The sequence below is a fragment of the Salmo salar genome, chromosome 22 (assembly GCF_965601325.2).
Source record: "Salmo salar chromosome 22, fSalSal1, whole genome shotgun sequence".
Taxonomy (NCBI): domain Eukaryota; kingdom Metazoa; phylum Chordata; class Actinopteri; order Salmoniformes; family Salmonidae; genus Salmo; species Salmo salar.
This window is the reverse complement of record NC_138312.1, coordinates 41,115,783-41,129,256: the sequence shown is the minus strand read 5'-3', so window position 1 is coordinate 41,129,256 and position 13,474 is coordinate 41,115,783. Positions and strand designations below refer to the sequence as shown.

At 44.6% G+C, this 13,474-nt stretch overlaps 1 protein-coding gene across 2 annotated transcripts in view; it reads left to right on the top strand.

Annotated features, from left to right (window-relative positions):
• The window catches only part of LOC100380688 (calcium-dependent secretion activator 1), a 158,518-nt gene that overhangs the window by 134,085 nt on the left and 10,959 nt on the right, over window positions 1-13,474 (top strand). For both annotated transcript variants that reach the window (XM_082967611.1, XM_082967610.1), the window contains 4 exons: window positions 345-501; window positions 1,319-1,460; window positions 2,398-2,562; window positions 4,187-4,342. In XM_082967611.1, coding sequence (XP_082823737.1) covers window positions 345-501; window positions 1,319-1,460; window positions 2,398-2,562; window positions 4,187-4,342 — 620 coding nt within the window. The remainder of the gene's footprint in view (window positions 1-344; window positions 502-1,318; window positions 1,461-2,397; window positions 2,563-4,186; window positions 4,343-13,474) is intronic.

The window sequence follows — 13,474 nt, the reverse complement described above, 5'->3', positions numbered from 1 at the left end:
GTGGATTGGTTTTACTCATTATTGGAGAACACATGGGTTTGCAAGGCTACAGACATCCATTACTATAGATAACTACATAAAATCATTACATTTAACAGCCAACAATGCAAGTACTCTGTGCCTACCGACCTACACTAATATCAGTCCACAGTGCTTTGCTGGTGTGGGGTTTGTTAGAGCTCTGATTAGCTACAGTACGTGTGTGATCCTTCCCAGTCTGCTCTGCCCCCTCGCTGTCCAGCCTGCTCTACCCCATATCCTCACACCTTGACAGGGACTTGTGTTCACCATTCACCCCCTCCCTGGTTCTGTCTCTGTCCTGTCCGTGGTGTGTGTGTGTCTAGGCCTTTGCCTGGTGGTCTGACCTGATGACGGAGCACGCTGAGACCTTCCTAGCCATGTACGCTGTGGACATGGACGCTGCCCTGGAGATCCAGTCTCCTGAGAGCTGGGACAGCTTCCCTCTCTTCCAGCTGCTCAATGACTTCCTCCGCACGGACTGTACGTTTCCTGTTTCTCTTCCTATATACACCAATGGCCTTCTCCAATAAACATTAAGGAACAAGTTAGATTCATGTCATATCTTGGAATGTGAAAGGGATTAACCACCCACTCAAAAGTCCAAAGTTTTCACCCATCTTAAACAGCTAGAGGTGGTTGTGGCTTTTCTCCAGAAATCACACCTTAGAAACAGTGATTCAGAACAGATTATTTTCAAAAACACGTACTGTTCTGTGCTATACTAACACTGCTTGGTCCTGCCCCTTTGTGAAATTTATGTTATAATTGTAACAGTCGTCGTATGGAGTGGACCAAACTGCAGCGGGTATATTGAACATCTTCTTTTATTCGAAGGAAAAACAAACCACTTACACAAAACAAACGACGAAACAGTCCCATCAGGTACACAGACTAAACAGGAAACAACCACCCACAAACACAAGAGAAAACTAACCTACTTAAATATGGCCTCCAATCAGAGGCAACGACAACCAGCTGCCTCTAATTGGAGGTCCTTCCAAAACCCCAACAAAAAAATAGAAAAAATAGATAAACACATAGAAATAGAAAACATAGAACATCAACCAAAAACCCCGAAACACACTAAACAAACACCCCCTGCCACGCCTTGACCAAACTACAATAACAAATAACCCCTTTTACTGGTCAGGACGTGACAATAATATCAATACTGTATTCTCTCTCCCCCTCTTCTGCCTAAATCACTGCCCTTCTATGATGTTTATTAACAATATAACTATAAAACAATGTTTATTGCTATAATCTCTTTATTCTCTCACTCTTCTTCTGCTTCTAGATCACCTGTGCAACGGGAAATTCCACAAACACCTGCAGGACCTCTATTCTCCCCTGGTGGTTAGATATGTGGACCTGATGGAGTCCTCCATCGCTCAGTCTATCACCAGGGGGTGTGAGGGAGAGTCCTGGGTGCCTGTAAAGTAAGGGACCGTCCATCCTCTCACTAACTGTCTGCTCTTTAGGATGGCTAGATAGGCCAGGAGAGAGAGACTCTTACAAGACTACTATACCTCATGTTGGTCACTCCTTATTGAGATTTGACTGCCTCACCACACTCCTCAGTCAGAGTTTCTTTTCTGAGAAGGAAAACATATCCCGATAGGCATTAATACAACTTTTATTAGGATACAAAGGCCTTGGAGATTAGTTATTCCAACTTCAGAAACAAATTAAACCTGAATATGATGGTACGGCTCATAAGGTATTATTAAAACTATTAGTTTTATTGTCAGAAGCTCTAAACTTTAGTGTATATTGTTCGGTTTAGTTGAAGTCTATCTCCAATATTTCCATCCTTTTTGTTTCATGCTCTAACGTTCATAGTGTGTGCTTTGAAATGTCACTAGGGACAGAAGCTCTCCGGTTTAGTTTGTGTTTCTAATTTGCTCTTTTTCACTTTGTAAGTAATTCTTATTGATTTGTCATTCCATTTACATTTTGCTTTGCTTTCTTCATAAAGGAAGCTCTTTACAAAGCTCTAAACCTCAAAAGAAAATACATATTTCTAGACTATAGGTCTAGTGTTTATATAACTTTGTTGTTTTGTCTTACTGCTGCTTTTATACTGTATGTGTCTCTGTGTCTCTGAAATCCACTGCTTATTCTGAATGTAGTAGGTCCTCTTTTTCTATGTGCTTCCGAAAACATCTGCTTCTCTAACTGTTGCTCTTGTTTATGTGTGGTATTTACATACTATGTATCATGTCAGAAGATGATCGGTTTCTTTGTGACTTTTCCTCTTGTGTTCTGGATTTGATTACTTTTACTGTACAGTGTCACATGGCTTTGATCTGCAGCAGTGTCTACATTACCACTGTTCTGGATTTATTTTGTTCTTTTTGTCTGTCTCTTCTGCAGGAGCTTAACAAGTAATCTGCCCAATGTGAATCTCCAAATACCAAATGTCAACCTCCAAATTCCCAAAGTACCAAATCTGCCGCCAGTAGCAGGACTATCAGTTAACCTTCCAACAATGCCTAGTTTTTCCACCCCGTCATGGATGGCTGCTATCTATGTCCCTGAGTGTGTATTCAACTAGTTCACCTTAGATTTATGTGCATCAGCAACGTATTGCCTTGGTATGAAGATGTCCCCTAGGTCCCCAAGTCACAGGTCATTGACAATTAAAATATTGATTTACATTTTGAAATATCTCTGCCAACGACCTGCTTAGACATTATGTAAGGGAAAACAGCTTATTTCTCAACTCCATAGGCTAGAGCATGGCACGCACATTCCAGATATGACTACTTTACCCTTACGTTCCTCAAATCAAATCTGGGGTAAACATTAAAGCAGAGCGGTCTTTACCGATCCTATCATGTTCATGCCAAGAGCACTGCAAAGGGGTTAAACACAGTAGTTTAGGCTTGTTTAGAGTTTAGACTTGATTGTTCTCGAAATGAAGGGCTATCTGATGCCTTCTCATTTCCCCTCAACATGCATGCAGTTGAGCTGTGAGGTACAGAGATACAGATCCAAACCATCTCTCACTGGAAGTGTTGAGCTTTGTTGCACTGAACTCTATTGCAGCAGTGGACATAATTCAGCTGGAATTTTCTGTCCAATGTGTATCTTTCCTCTTCTCTCCAACAGTTTTCATAATTGCACTAGCTGTAGAGAATAAAGTAGTTTGTCCATAGTGCTCATGAATAGTTGACTGTACCACTGATTGCTAATAGAAAACACAGTTGCATCAGCACCATGTATGAATATTACTGGTCCTGGCTCACATGACTGTCTATGGCCAGTGGGATAGGGTGGGTGGGGCTGGTGGTTAGCGGGTGTTTTCACTCTAGTGTTTCTATTTTTATGGTTGGGATGGGGAGGGGTGGGTAGAGAGTCCACCTGGTTGTATCTGGGTGGGTGGACTGTTAGCTGAATGCTCTGAAGCAACCATCGCTTCAGTGCAGCTGGCATCCAATATAGTAGAGATCTGCCCCCTCTCCTGTCCTCTTTTCCTCTCCTCCTCTTCCTGTTTTTCCTGCATCCCCCTATCCCAGTCAGCTCTACCCAGGATGACAGCACCTTCAGACAGGACTGCATGGTGTGTTTAATATCTACTGTACTGTAGGATACACTCCCAGTACCACCAGCCTGAGGACATGGGGGGTGAGAGAGGGGGCTGCTCTTCAAGAGTTGTATTTTCTGTGATTGATCGTGTATACCCAAAACAAACCAAGTTCAATAGAGATCAATTAAACCTACTTTTGAACACAAAATTATAGCCATGTTTCAAGGCACGCCTTCCCTTACCTCTCTACTCCCTCGCTCTGTATAGACACAAGTCAGCGTGTGAGATATCTGCAGTGACTATCCTGCATGATTCCACTTCACACCTAAAGGGTTAATAATAACCATATGCTACAGCATGGTTATTTCAATGTTGGAGTCAACCCTGACCTTTTATTTCCCCCACACACTGACTGTCTGTCTAAAGAGAAGATCTGATATTTATAAGTTGAGTTAATATGAAGGACATTACTCTGGAACAGTCGGTCGGTGTGTGGTTAGAATAAAGGACCTTTGACCCCAGACGTTGAGGTGTGGAGGACCAGCATCCTCCTTTACACCCCCCTGACCCCTCTGTCTTCTTTGACCTTTGCCCTCTGACCTGTTTGTGTTTGGGTGTGCCGTTGGTGTGCAGCAATGGCTCTGGGACATCGGAGGACTTGTTTTGGAAGCTGGAGGCACTGCAGACCTTCATCAGGGACCTGCACTGGCCCGAGGAGGAGTTCGCCAAACACCTGGAGAACCGCATGAAGCTCATGTCCAGCGACATGATCGAGAACTGCGTCAAACGGTGTGTGTGTGTTGTGTGTATGTTTCTGTGTTGGATTCGATATAATGTGGTTGTCAGTGTTTGTGGGGGTCGGTGCATGTGTGTGTCAAATCAAATCAAATCAAATTTTATTGGTCACATACACAAGGTTAGCAGATGTTAATGCGAGTGTAGCGAAATGCTTGTGCTTCTAGTTCCGACCATGCAGTAATATCTAACAATTTCACAACAACTACCTTATACACACACAAGTGTAAAGGAATGAATGAGAATGAATGAGAATATGTACATATAAATATATGGATGAGTGATGGCCGAACGGCATGGGCAAGATGCAGTAGATCGTATAGAGTACAGTATAAACATATGAGATGAGTAATGTAGGGTATGTAAACATGATATAAAGTGGCATTGTTTAAAGTGACTAGTGACTAGTGATGCATTTATTACATCCAATTTTTAATTGTTAAATTGGCTAGAGATTTGAGTCAGTATGTTGGCAGCAGCCACTCAATGTTAGTGATGGCTGTTTAACAGTCTGATGGCCTTGAGATAGAAGCTGTTTTTCAGTCTCTCGTTCCCAGCTTTGATGCACCTGTACTGACCTCGCCTTCTGGATGATAGCGGGGTGAACAGGCAGTGGCTCGGGTGGTTGTTATCCTTGATGGCCTTCCTGTGACATCTGGTGGTGTAGGTGTCCTGGAGGGCAGGTAGTTTGCCCCCGGTGATGCGTTGTGCAGACATCACTACCCTCTGGAGAGCCTTACGGTTGTGGGCGGAGCAGTTGCCGTACCAGGCGGTGATACAGCCCGACAGGATGCTCTCGATTGTGCATCTGTAAAAGTTTGTGAGTGTTTTTGGTGACAAGCCAAATTTCTTCAGCCACCTGAGGTTGAAGAGGCGCTGTTGTGCCTTCTTCACCACGCTGTCTGTGTGGGTGGACCATTTCAGTTTGTCCGTGATGTGTACGCCGAGGAACTTAAAACTTTCCAACTTCTCCACTACTGTCCTGTTGATGTTGATAGGGGGGTGCTCCCTCTGCTGTTTCCTGAAGTCCACGATCACCTCCGTTGTTTTGTTGACGTTGAGTGTGAGGTTATTTCCCTGACACCACACTCCGAGGGCCCTCATCTCCTCCCTGTAGGCCGTCTCATCATTGTTGGTAATCAAGCCTACCACTGTAGTGTTGTCTGCAAACTTGATGATTGAGTTGGAGGTGTGCATGGCCACGCAGTCATGGGTGAACAGGGAGTACAGGAGAGGGCTGAGAACGCTCCCTTGTGGGGCCCCAGTGTTGAGGATCAGCGGGGTGGAGATGTTGTTTCCTACTCTCACCACCTGGGGGCAGCCCGTCAGAAAGTCCATGTCCCAGTTGCACAGGGCGGGGTCGAGGCCCAGGGTCTCGAGCTTAATGATGAGTTTGGAGGGTACTATGGTGTTAAATGCTGAGCTGTAGTCGATTAACAGCATTCTTACATAGGTATTCCTCTTGTCCAGATGGGTTAGGGCAGTGTGCAGTGTGATTGCGATTGCGTCGTCTGTGGACCTATTGGGGCGGTAAGCAAATTGGAGTGGGTCTAGGGTGTCAGGTAGGGTGGAGGTGATATGATCCTTGACTAGTCTCTTAACCTGTCTGGGCAAAGTGGGACGTTTGCGTCCCACCCTAGTCAACAGCCAGTGGAATCGCGTTGTGCGAAATACAAAACCTCATAAATGCTATAACTTCAATTTCTCAAACATATGACTATTTTACACCATTTTATAGATACACCTCTCCTGAATCGAACCACGTTGTCCGATTTCAAAAAGGCTTTACAGCAAAAGCAAAACATTAGATTATGTTAGGAGAGTACCCTGCCAAAAAAAATCACACTGCCATTTTCAAAGCAACTAGATGCATCACAAATACCCAAAACACAGCTAAATGCAGCAATAACCTTTGACAATCTTCATCAGATGACACTCCTAGGACATCATGTTACACAATACATGCATTTTTTGTTCGATAAAGTTCATATTTATATATGAAAACAGCATTTTACATCGGCTCGTGACGTTCAGAAAATATTTTCCCTCAAATGCTTCCGGTGAATATGCGCTACAATTTACAAAATTACTATTCGAAAACATTGTTAAAATGTAATATTGTCATTCAAAGAATTATAGATTAACAGCTCATGAATGCAACCGCATTGCCAGATTTAAAAAATTACTTTTTTACTGGGAAATCACACTTTGCAATAAACGACATGTTATGCTCAGAAAAATAGGCTAGGCGATACATGTTAGCGCCATCTTGGAACCATCTAAAATCAAAAATACTATTGTTAATATTCCCTTACCTTTGATTATCTTCACCAGAAGGCACTTCCAGGGATCCCAGGTCCACAACAAATGTAGTTTTGTTCGAAAAAGTTAATAATTTATGTCCCAATAGTTCCTTCTTGTTAGCGCGTTCCGAAGGCTACTCATAATGTACTGAAGCGCGCGGGACTTGTCGTCATGTATGTGCAAAAAATATATATTTACGTTCGTTCAAACATGTCAAACGTTGTATAACATAAATCTTTAGGGCCTTTTTCAACCAGAGCTTCAATAATATTCAAGGCGGACGATTGCATTGTCTTACTAAACGTTTCGAAAGGGGAGGGTAGCCATGGGCGCCCACGTCATAGTGGTAATGGCCCTCCCCCTGTGACCAACTTCCCAAGCATCTCTTTGGGTCAGTTTCTACCATAGAAGACTCAAACCACTTTGTAAAGACTGTCGACATCTAGTGGAAGCCTTAGGAAGTACTAAATGATTAATAAGTCCCTGTGTGTTTCAATGGCAAAGGTTTGAAGTGATTCCACACATCAGATTTCCATTTCCTGTTAGGATTTGTCTCAGGGTTTTGACTGCCATATGAGTTCTGTTATACTCACAGACACCATTCAAACAGTTTTAGAAACTTTAGAGTGTTTTCTATCCAAATCTACTAATTATATGCATATTCTAGTTACTGGGCAGGAGTAGTAACCAGGTTAAATCGGGTACGTTTTTTATCCGGCCGTGCAAATACTGCTCCCTATCCCCAACAGGTTTTAAAGCACTTCATGATGACGGAAGTGAGTGCTACGGGCCAATAGTCGTTTAGCTCAGTTACCTTAGCTTTCTTGGGTACGGAGAAAAAATGTATGAAATGTATGTATTCAATACTGTAAGTCGCTCTGGATAAGAGTGTCTGCTAAATGACTAAAATGTAAATGTTGGGAACAGGAACAATTGATTGAATATGTCCGTAAACACACCAGCCAGTTGGTCTGCGCATGCTCTGAGGACGCGGCTAGGGATGCCATCTGGGCCGGCAGCCTTGCGAGGGTTAACACATTTCAATGTTTTACTCACGTTGGCTGCGGTGAAGGAAAGCCTGCAGGTTTTGGTAGCGGGCTGTGTCAGTGGCACTGTATTGTCCTCAAAGCAAGCAAAGAAGTTGTTTAGTTTGTCTGGGAGCAAGACATCGTGGTCCGCAACGGGGCTGGTTTTCTTTTTGTAGTCCGTGATTGACTGTAGACCATGCCACATACCTCTCGTGTCTGAGCCGTTGAATTGCGACTGTACTTTGTCTCTATACTGTTTGATTGCCTTGCGGAGGGAATAGCTACACTGTTTGTATTCGGTCATGTTTCCGGTCGCCTTGCCCTGATTAACCTGTTAGGGCTAGGGTGCAGTATTGACACGGCCGGATAAAAAACATACCCGATTTAATCTGGTTACTACTCCTGCCCAGAAACTAGAATATGCATATAATTATTGGCTTTGGATAGAAAACACCCTAAAGTTTCTAAAACTGTTTGAATGGTGTCTGTGAGTATAACAGAACTCATATGGCAGGCAAAAACCTGAGAAGATTCCTTACAGGAAGTGCCCTCTCTGACAAGATCTTGTTCTTCTTGTCTCTGTTTATTGAAGACTGAGGATCTTTGCTGTAACGTGACACTTCCTACGGCTCCCATAGGCTCTCAGAGCCCGGGAAAAAGTTGAATGATATCGAGGCAGCCCCAGGCTGAAACACATTATCGCGTTTGGATAGTGGCCGGTCAGAGTACTCTGAGACTCAGGCTCGTGCACGAGGGCACGAGATGTTTTTATTTTCTCTCTCTTTGTACGTATACACGCTTTCCCGGTCGGAATATTATCGCTTTTTTACGAGAAAAATGGCATAAAAATGGATTTTAAACAACGGTTGACATGCTTCGAAGTACGGTAATGGAATATTTAGAATTTATTTGTCACGAAATTGAATCTAGAAAAAATCTAGAAAAGATTTAGAAAAAAAGATCTAGAAAAACGCATGTCAAAAATGTTATAAATTGATTTGCATTTTAATGAGGGAAATAAGTATTTGAGCCCTCTGCAAAACATGACTTAGTACTTGGTGGCAAAACCCTTGTTGGCAATCACAGAGGTCAGACGTTTCTTGTAGTTGATCACCAAGTTTGCACACATCTCAGGAGGGATTTTGTCCCACTCCACTTTGCAGATCTTCTCCAAGTCATTAAGGTTTCGAGGCTGACGTTTGGCAACTCGAACCTTCAGCTCCCTCCACAGATTTTCTATGGGATTAATGTCTGGAGACTGGCTAGGCCACTCCAGGACTTTATTGTGCTTCTTCTTGAGCCACTCCTTTGTTGCCTTGGCCGTGTGTTTAAGGTCATTGTCATGCTGGAATACCCATCCACGACCCATTTTCAAAGCTCTGGCTGAGGGAAGGAGGTTATCACCCAATATTTGACGGTACATGGCCCCGTCCATTGTCCCTTTGATGCGGTGAAGTTGTCCTGTCCCCTTAGCAGAAAAACACCCCCAAAGCATAATGTTTCCACCTCCATGTTTGATGGTGGGGATGGAATTCTTGGGGTCATAGGCAGCATTCCTCCTCCTCCAAACACGGCGAGTTGAGTTGATGCCAAAGAGCTCCATTTTGGTCTCATCTGACCACAACACTTTCACCCACTTGTCTTCTGAATTATTCAGATGTTCATTGGCAAACTTCAGACGGGCATGTATATGTGCTTTCTTGAGCAAGGGGACCTTGCAGGCGCTGCAGGATTTCAGTCCTTCACGGCGTAGTGTGTTACCAATTGTTTTCTTGGTGACTATAGTCCCAGCTGCCTTGATATCATTGACAAGATCCTGCCGTGTAGTTCTGGGCTGATTCCTCACCGTTCTCATGATCATTGCAACTCCATGAGGTGAGATCTTGCATGGAGCCCCAGGCCGAGGGAGATTGACAGTTCTTTTGTGTTTCTTCCATTTGCGAATAATCGCATCAAATGTTGTCACCTTCTCACCAAGCTGCTTGGCGATGGTCTTGTAGCCCATTCCAGCCTTGTGTAGGTCTACAATCTTGTCCCTGACATCCTTGGAGAGCTCTTTGGTCTTGGCCATGGTGGAGAGTTTGGAATCTGATTGATTGATTGCTTCTGTGGACAGGTGTCTTTTGTACAGGTAACAAGCTGAGATTAGGAGCACTCCCTTTAAGAGTGTGCTCCTAATCTCAGCTCGTTACCTGTATAAAAGACACCTGGGAGCCAGAAATCTTTCTGATTGAGAGGGGGTCAAATACTTATTTCCCTCATTAAAATGCAAATCAATTTATAACATTTTTGACATGTGTTTTTCTGGATTTTTTTGTTGTTATTCTGTCTCTCACTGTTCAAATAAACCTACCATTAAAATTATAGACTGATCATTTCTTTGTCAGTGGGCAAACGTACAAAATCAGCAGGGGATCAAATACTTTTTTCCCTCACTGTACATCAATGTTGTTGTCCGACGCTATCCGGAACATATCCCAGTCCACGTGATCGAAGCAATCTTGAAGCGTGGAATCAGACTTGTCAGACCAGCGTTGAATAGACCTGGGCATGGGCGTTTCCTGTTTTAGTTTCTGTCTATAGGCTGGGAGCAACAAAATGGAGTCATGGTCAGATTTGCCAAAAGGAGGGCGAGGGAGAGCTTTGTATGTGTCGCTGAAGTTAGAGTAACAATGGTCCAGAATTTTGCCAGCCCGGGTCACGCATTTGATATGCTGATAAAATTTAGAGAGCCTTGTTTTCAGCTTACCCTTGTTAACCTCTATGGGCTAGGTGGGACGCTAGCGTGCCACCCGTGGTGCACTCCATCAACAGCTGGTGCATTTCAAGAGCGGCAAATTTGAATCCAAATAAATGTCAAAATTCAAATTTTTTAAACATACAACTATTTTACACCCTTTGAAAGATAAACATCTCCTTAATCTAACCACGTTTTACGATTTCAAAAAGGTTTTACGGCGAAAGCATAAATTAAGAGTATGTTAGGACAGTACATTTACAAGAGTTGTGTGTAATGTTTTGTCAAGTCAAAGACAGGGTCACCAAAACCATAAAACCAGCTAAAATGATGCACTAACCTTTTACAATCTCCATCAGATGACACTCCTAGGACATTATGTTAGACAATGCATGCATTTTTAGTTCTATCAAGTTCATATTTATATCCAAAAACAGCGTTTTACTATGGCATTGATGTTGAGGAAATCGTTTCCCTCCAATAACCGGCAGTCAAGTCAGCGTCACAAATGAAATAATTAAAATTAGAAAACATTGGTAAAATATTATATTGTCATTTAAAGAATTATAGATTTACATCTCTTGAACGCAATCAACTTGCCAGATTTAAAAATAACCTTACTGGGAAATCACACTTTGCAATAATCTGAGCACTGCGCCCAGAAAAATACGCGTTGCGATACAGACTAGACGTCATGTTGGGGAGATCTAAAATCGAAAATACTATGTAAATAATCCATTACCTTTGATTCTCTTCATCAGATGTCACTTCCAGGTATCACAGGTCCATAACGAATGTAGTTTTGTTCAAAAAAGCTCATCATTTATGTCCAAAAATCTCCGTCTTGTTAGCACATGATCTAAGCCAGCCGGACTTCTCGTCATGAACGAGGGGAAAAAATATATTTACGTTCGTTCAAACATGTCAAACGTTGTATAGCATAAATCATTAGGGCCTTTTTTAACCAGAACATGAATAATATTCAAGGTGGACGAATGCATACTCTTTTATAACGTATTGGAACGAGGGTACCCAACATGAACTCGCGCGCCAGGTGTCTAATGGGACATCATCGTTCCATGGCTCTTGTTCGGTCAGATCTCCCTCCAGAAGACTCAAAATACTTTGTAAAGGCTGGTGACATCTAGTGGAAGCAATAGGAAGTGCCAAAATATTCCTCAGCCCCTGTGTTTTTCAATGGGATAGGTTTAAAGGTAATACAACACATCAGGTATCCACTTCCTGTCAGAAAATGTCTCAGGGTTTTGCCTGCCAAATGAGTTCTGTTATACTCACAGACACCATTCAAACAGTTTTAGAAACTTTAGAGTGTTTTCTATCCATATATAATAAGTATATGCATATTCTAGTTACTGGGTAGGATTAGTAACCAGATTAAATCGGGTACATTTTTTTATCCAGATGTGCAAATGCTGCCCCCTAGCCCTAACAGGTTAAAATCTCCAGCTACCGTGACGGCCGTCGTAGTGATTGGACCAAAATGCAGCAGGTATGTGAATGCTCATCTTAACTTTTATCGAACACTACACAAAACAAGAAAAAAAACGAACGACAGCTAAACGGTTTTGCAGGCTAACCACAGCAGTGCAAAAACAACTTCCCACAAAAAACAGGTGGAATAAGGGCTACCTAAGTATGGCTCCCAATCAGCAACAACAAAGTACAGCTGTCCCTGATTGAGAGCCATACCAGGCCAATACAAATAAATACACAACATAGAAAGAACATAGACATACAAAACATAGAACAATACCCAAAAACCCCGACAACACAAAGCAAACACACCCCTGCCACGCCCTGACCAAACTACAATAACAAATAACCCCTTATACTGGTCAGGACGTGACAGTACCCCCCCCCCCCCCCCCCCCCCCCCCCCAAAGGTGCAGACCCCGGATGCACCTGAAACAAAATCTAACAAAACAATAACCCACAACAAAAAATCCCAAAACTACAGGGGAGGAAAGGGAGGGTGGTCACCGTCACCGACGGTTCTTGTGCACCACCCCCCCTCCCCAATCCTCCTACCATGGAGGTGGCTCAGGAGCGGGACGCAGACCCCGCTCCACCACTGGCTCACCCCACTTTGGTGGCACCACTAGAGCGAGGTCCCTCGCCACCGACCCCGGACGGGGGACCCTCGCAGCGGGCGACTCTGGCTGCGCCGGACAGGAGGGCAACTCTGGCTGCGCCGGACAGGTGGGCGACTCTGGCTGCGTCGGATAGGCGGGCGGCTCTGGCTGCGCCGGACTGGCGGGCGGCTCTGGCGGCTCCGGACTGGTGGGCGGCTCTGGCGGCTCCGGATTGGCGGGCGGCTCTGGCGGCCCCGGAAGCTCTGGACAGGGACTGCACACTGAAGGCCTGATGCATGGGGCTGGCTTTGGAGGCGCCAGACTATTTTCATGCACCACAGGGCTAGTGCGAGGAGTAGGAGCAGGATGAACTGGACTGGGCTGACGCACTGGAGGCCTAGTGCGTGGGGCTGGTACTGGAGGTACCAGACTGGAGACACGCACCTCAGGGCTAGTGCGAGGAGCAGGAACAGGATGTACTGGACTGGGCTGACACACTGGAGGCCGGGTGCGTGATGCTGGCTTTGGAGGTGCCAGACTAGGGTCACGCACTTCAGGGCTAGTGCGAGGAGCAGGAACTGGATACACCGGGTCTTGAACACACACTGGAGGTCTGGAGCGCACAGCCTGCACAACCCATCCTGGCTCGATTGTCAGCGTAGCCCAGCACGGGCGGAGTGCTGGCACAGGGCGAACTGGGCTGTGCTGAGAACCGATGGCTGCCGTGCGTAGAGCAGGCGCAGGGTAGCCTGGATCCAAGAGACACACTGGTGGCCAGATGTATTGTGCCGGCGCACTTCTCCCAGGCTCGATGCTCACTCTAGCACGGCACTTACGGGGGGCTGGTATCACCCGTACCGGACTGTGCGTGCGGCTGGGCGAGACGTGCGCACTTCCGCATAGCATGGTGCTCTCTTGTTCCATCGCTCCCCGTAATAAGCACGGGAAGTTGGCTCAAGTCCCA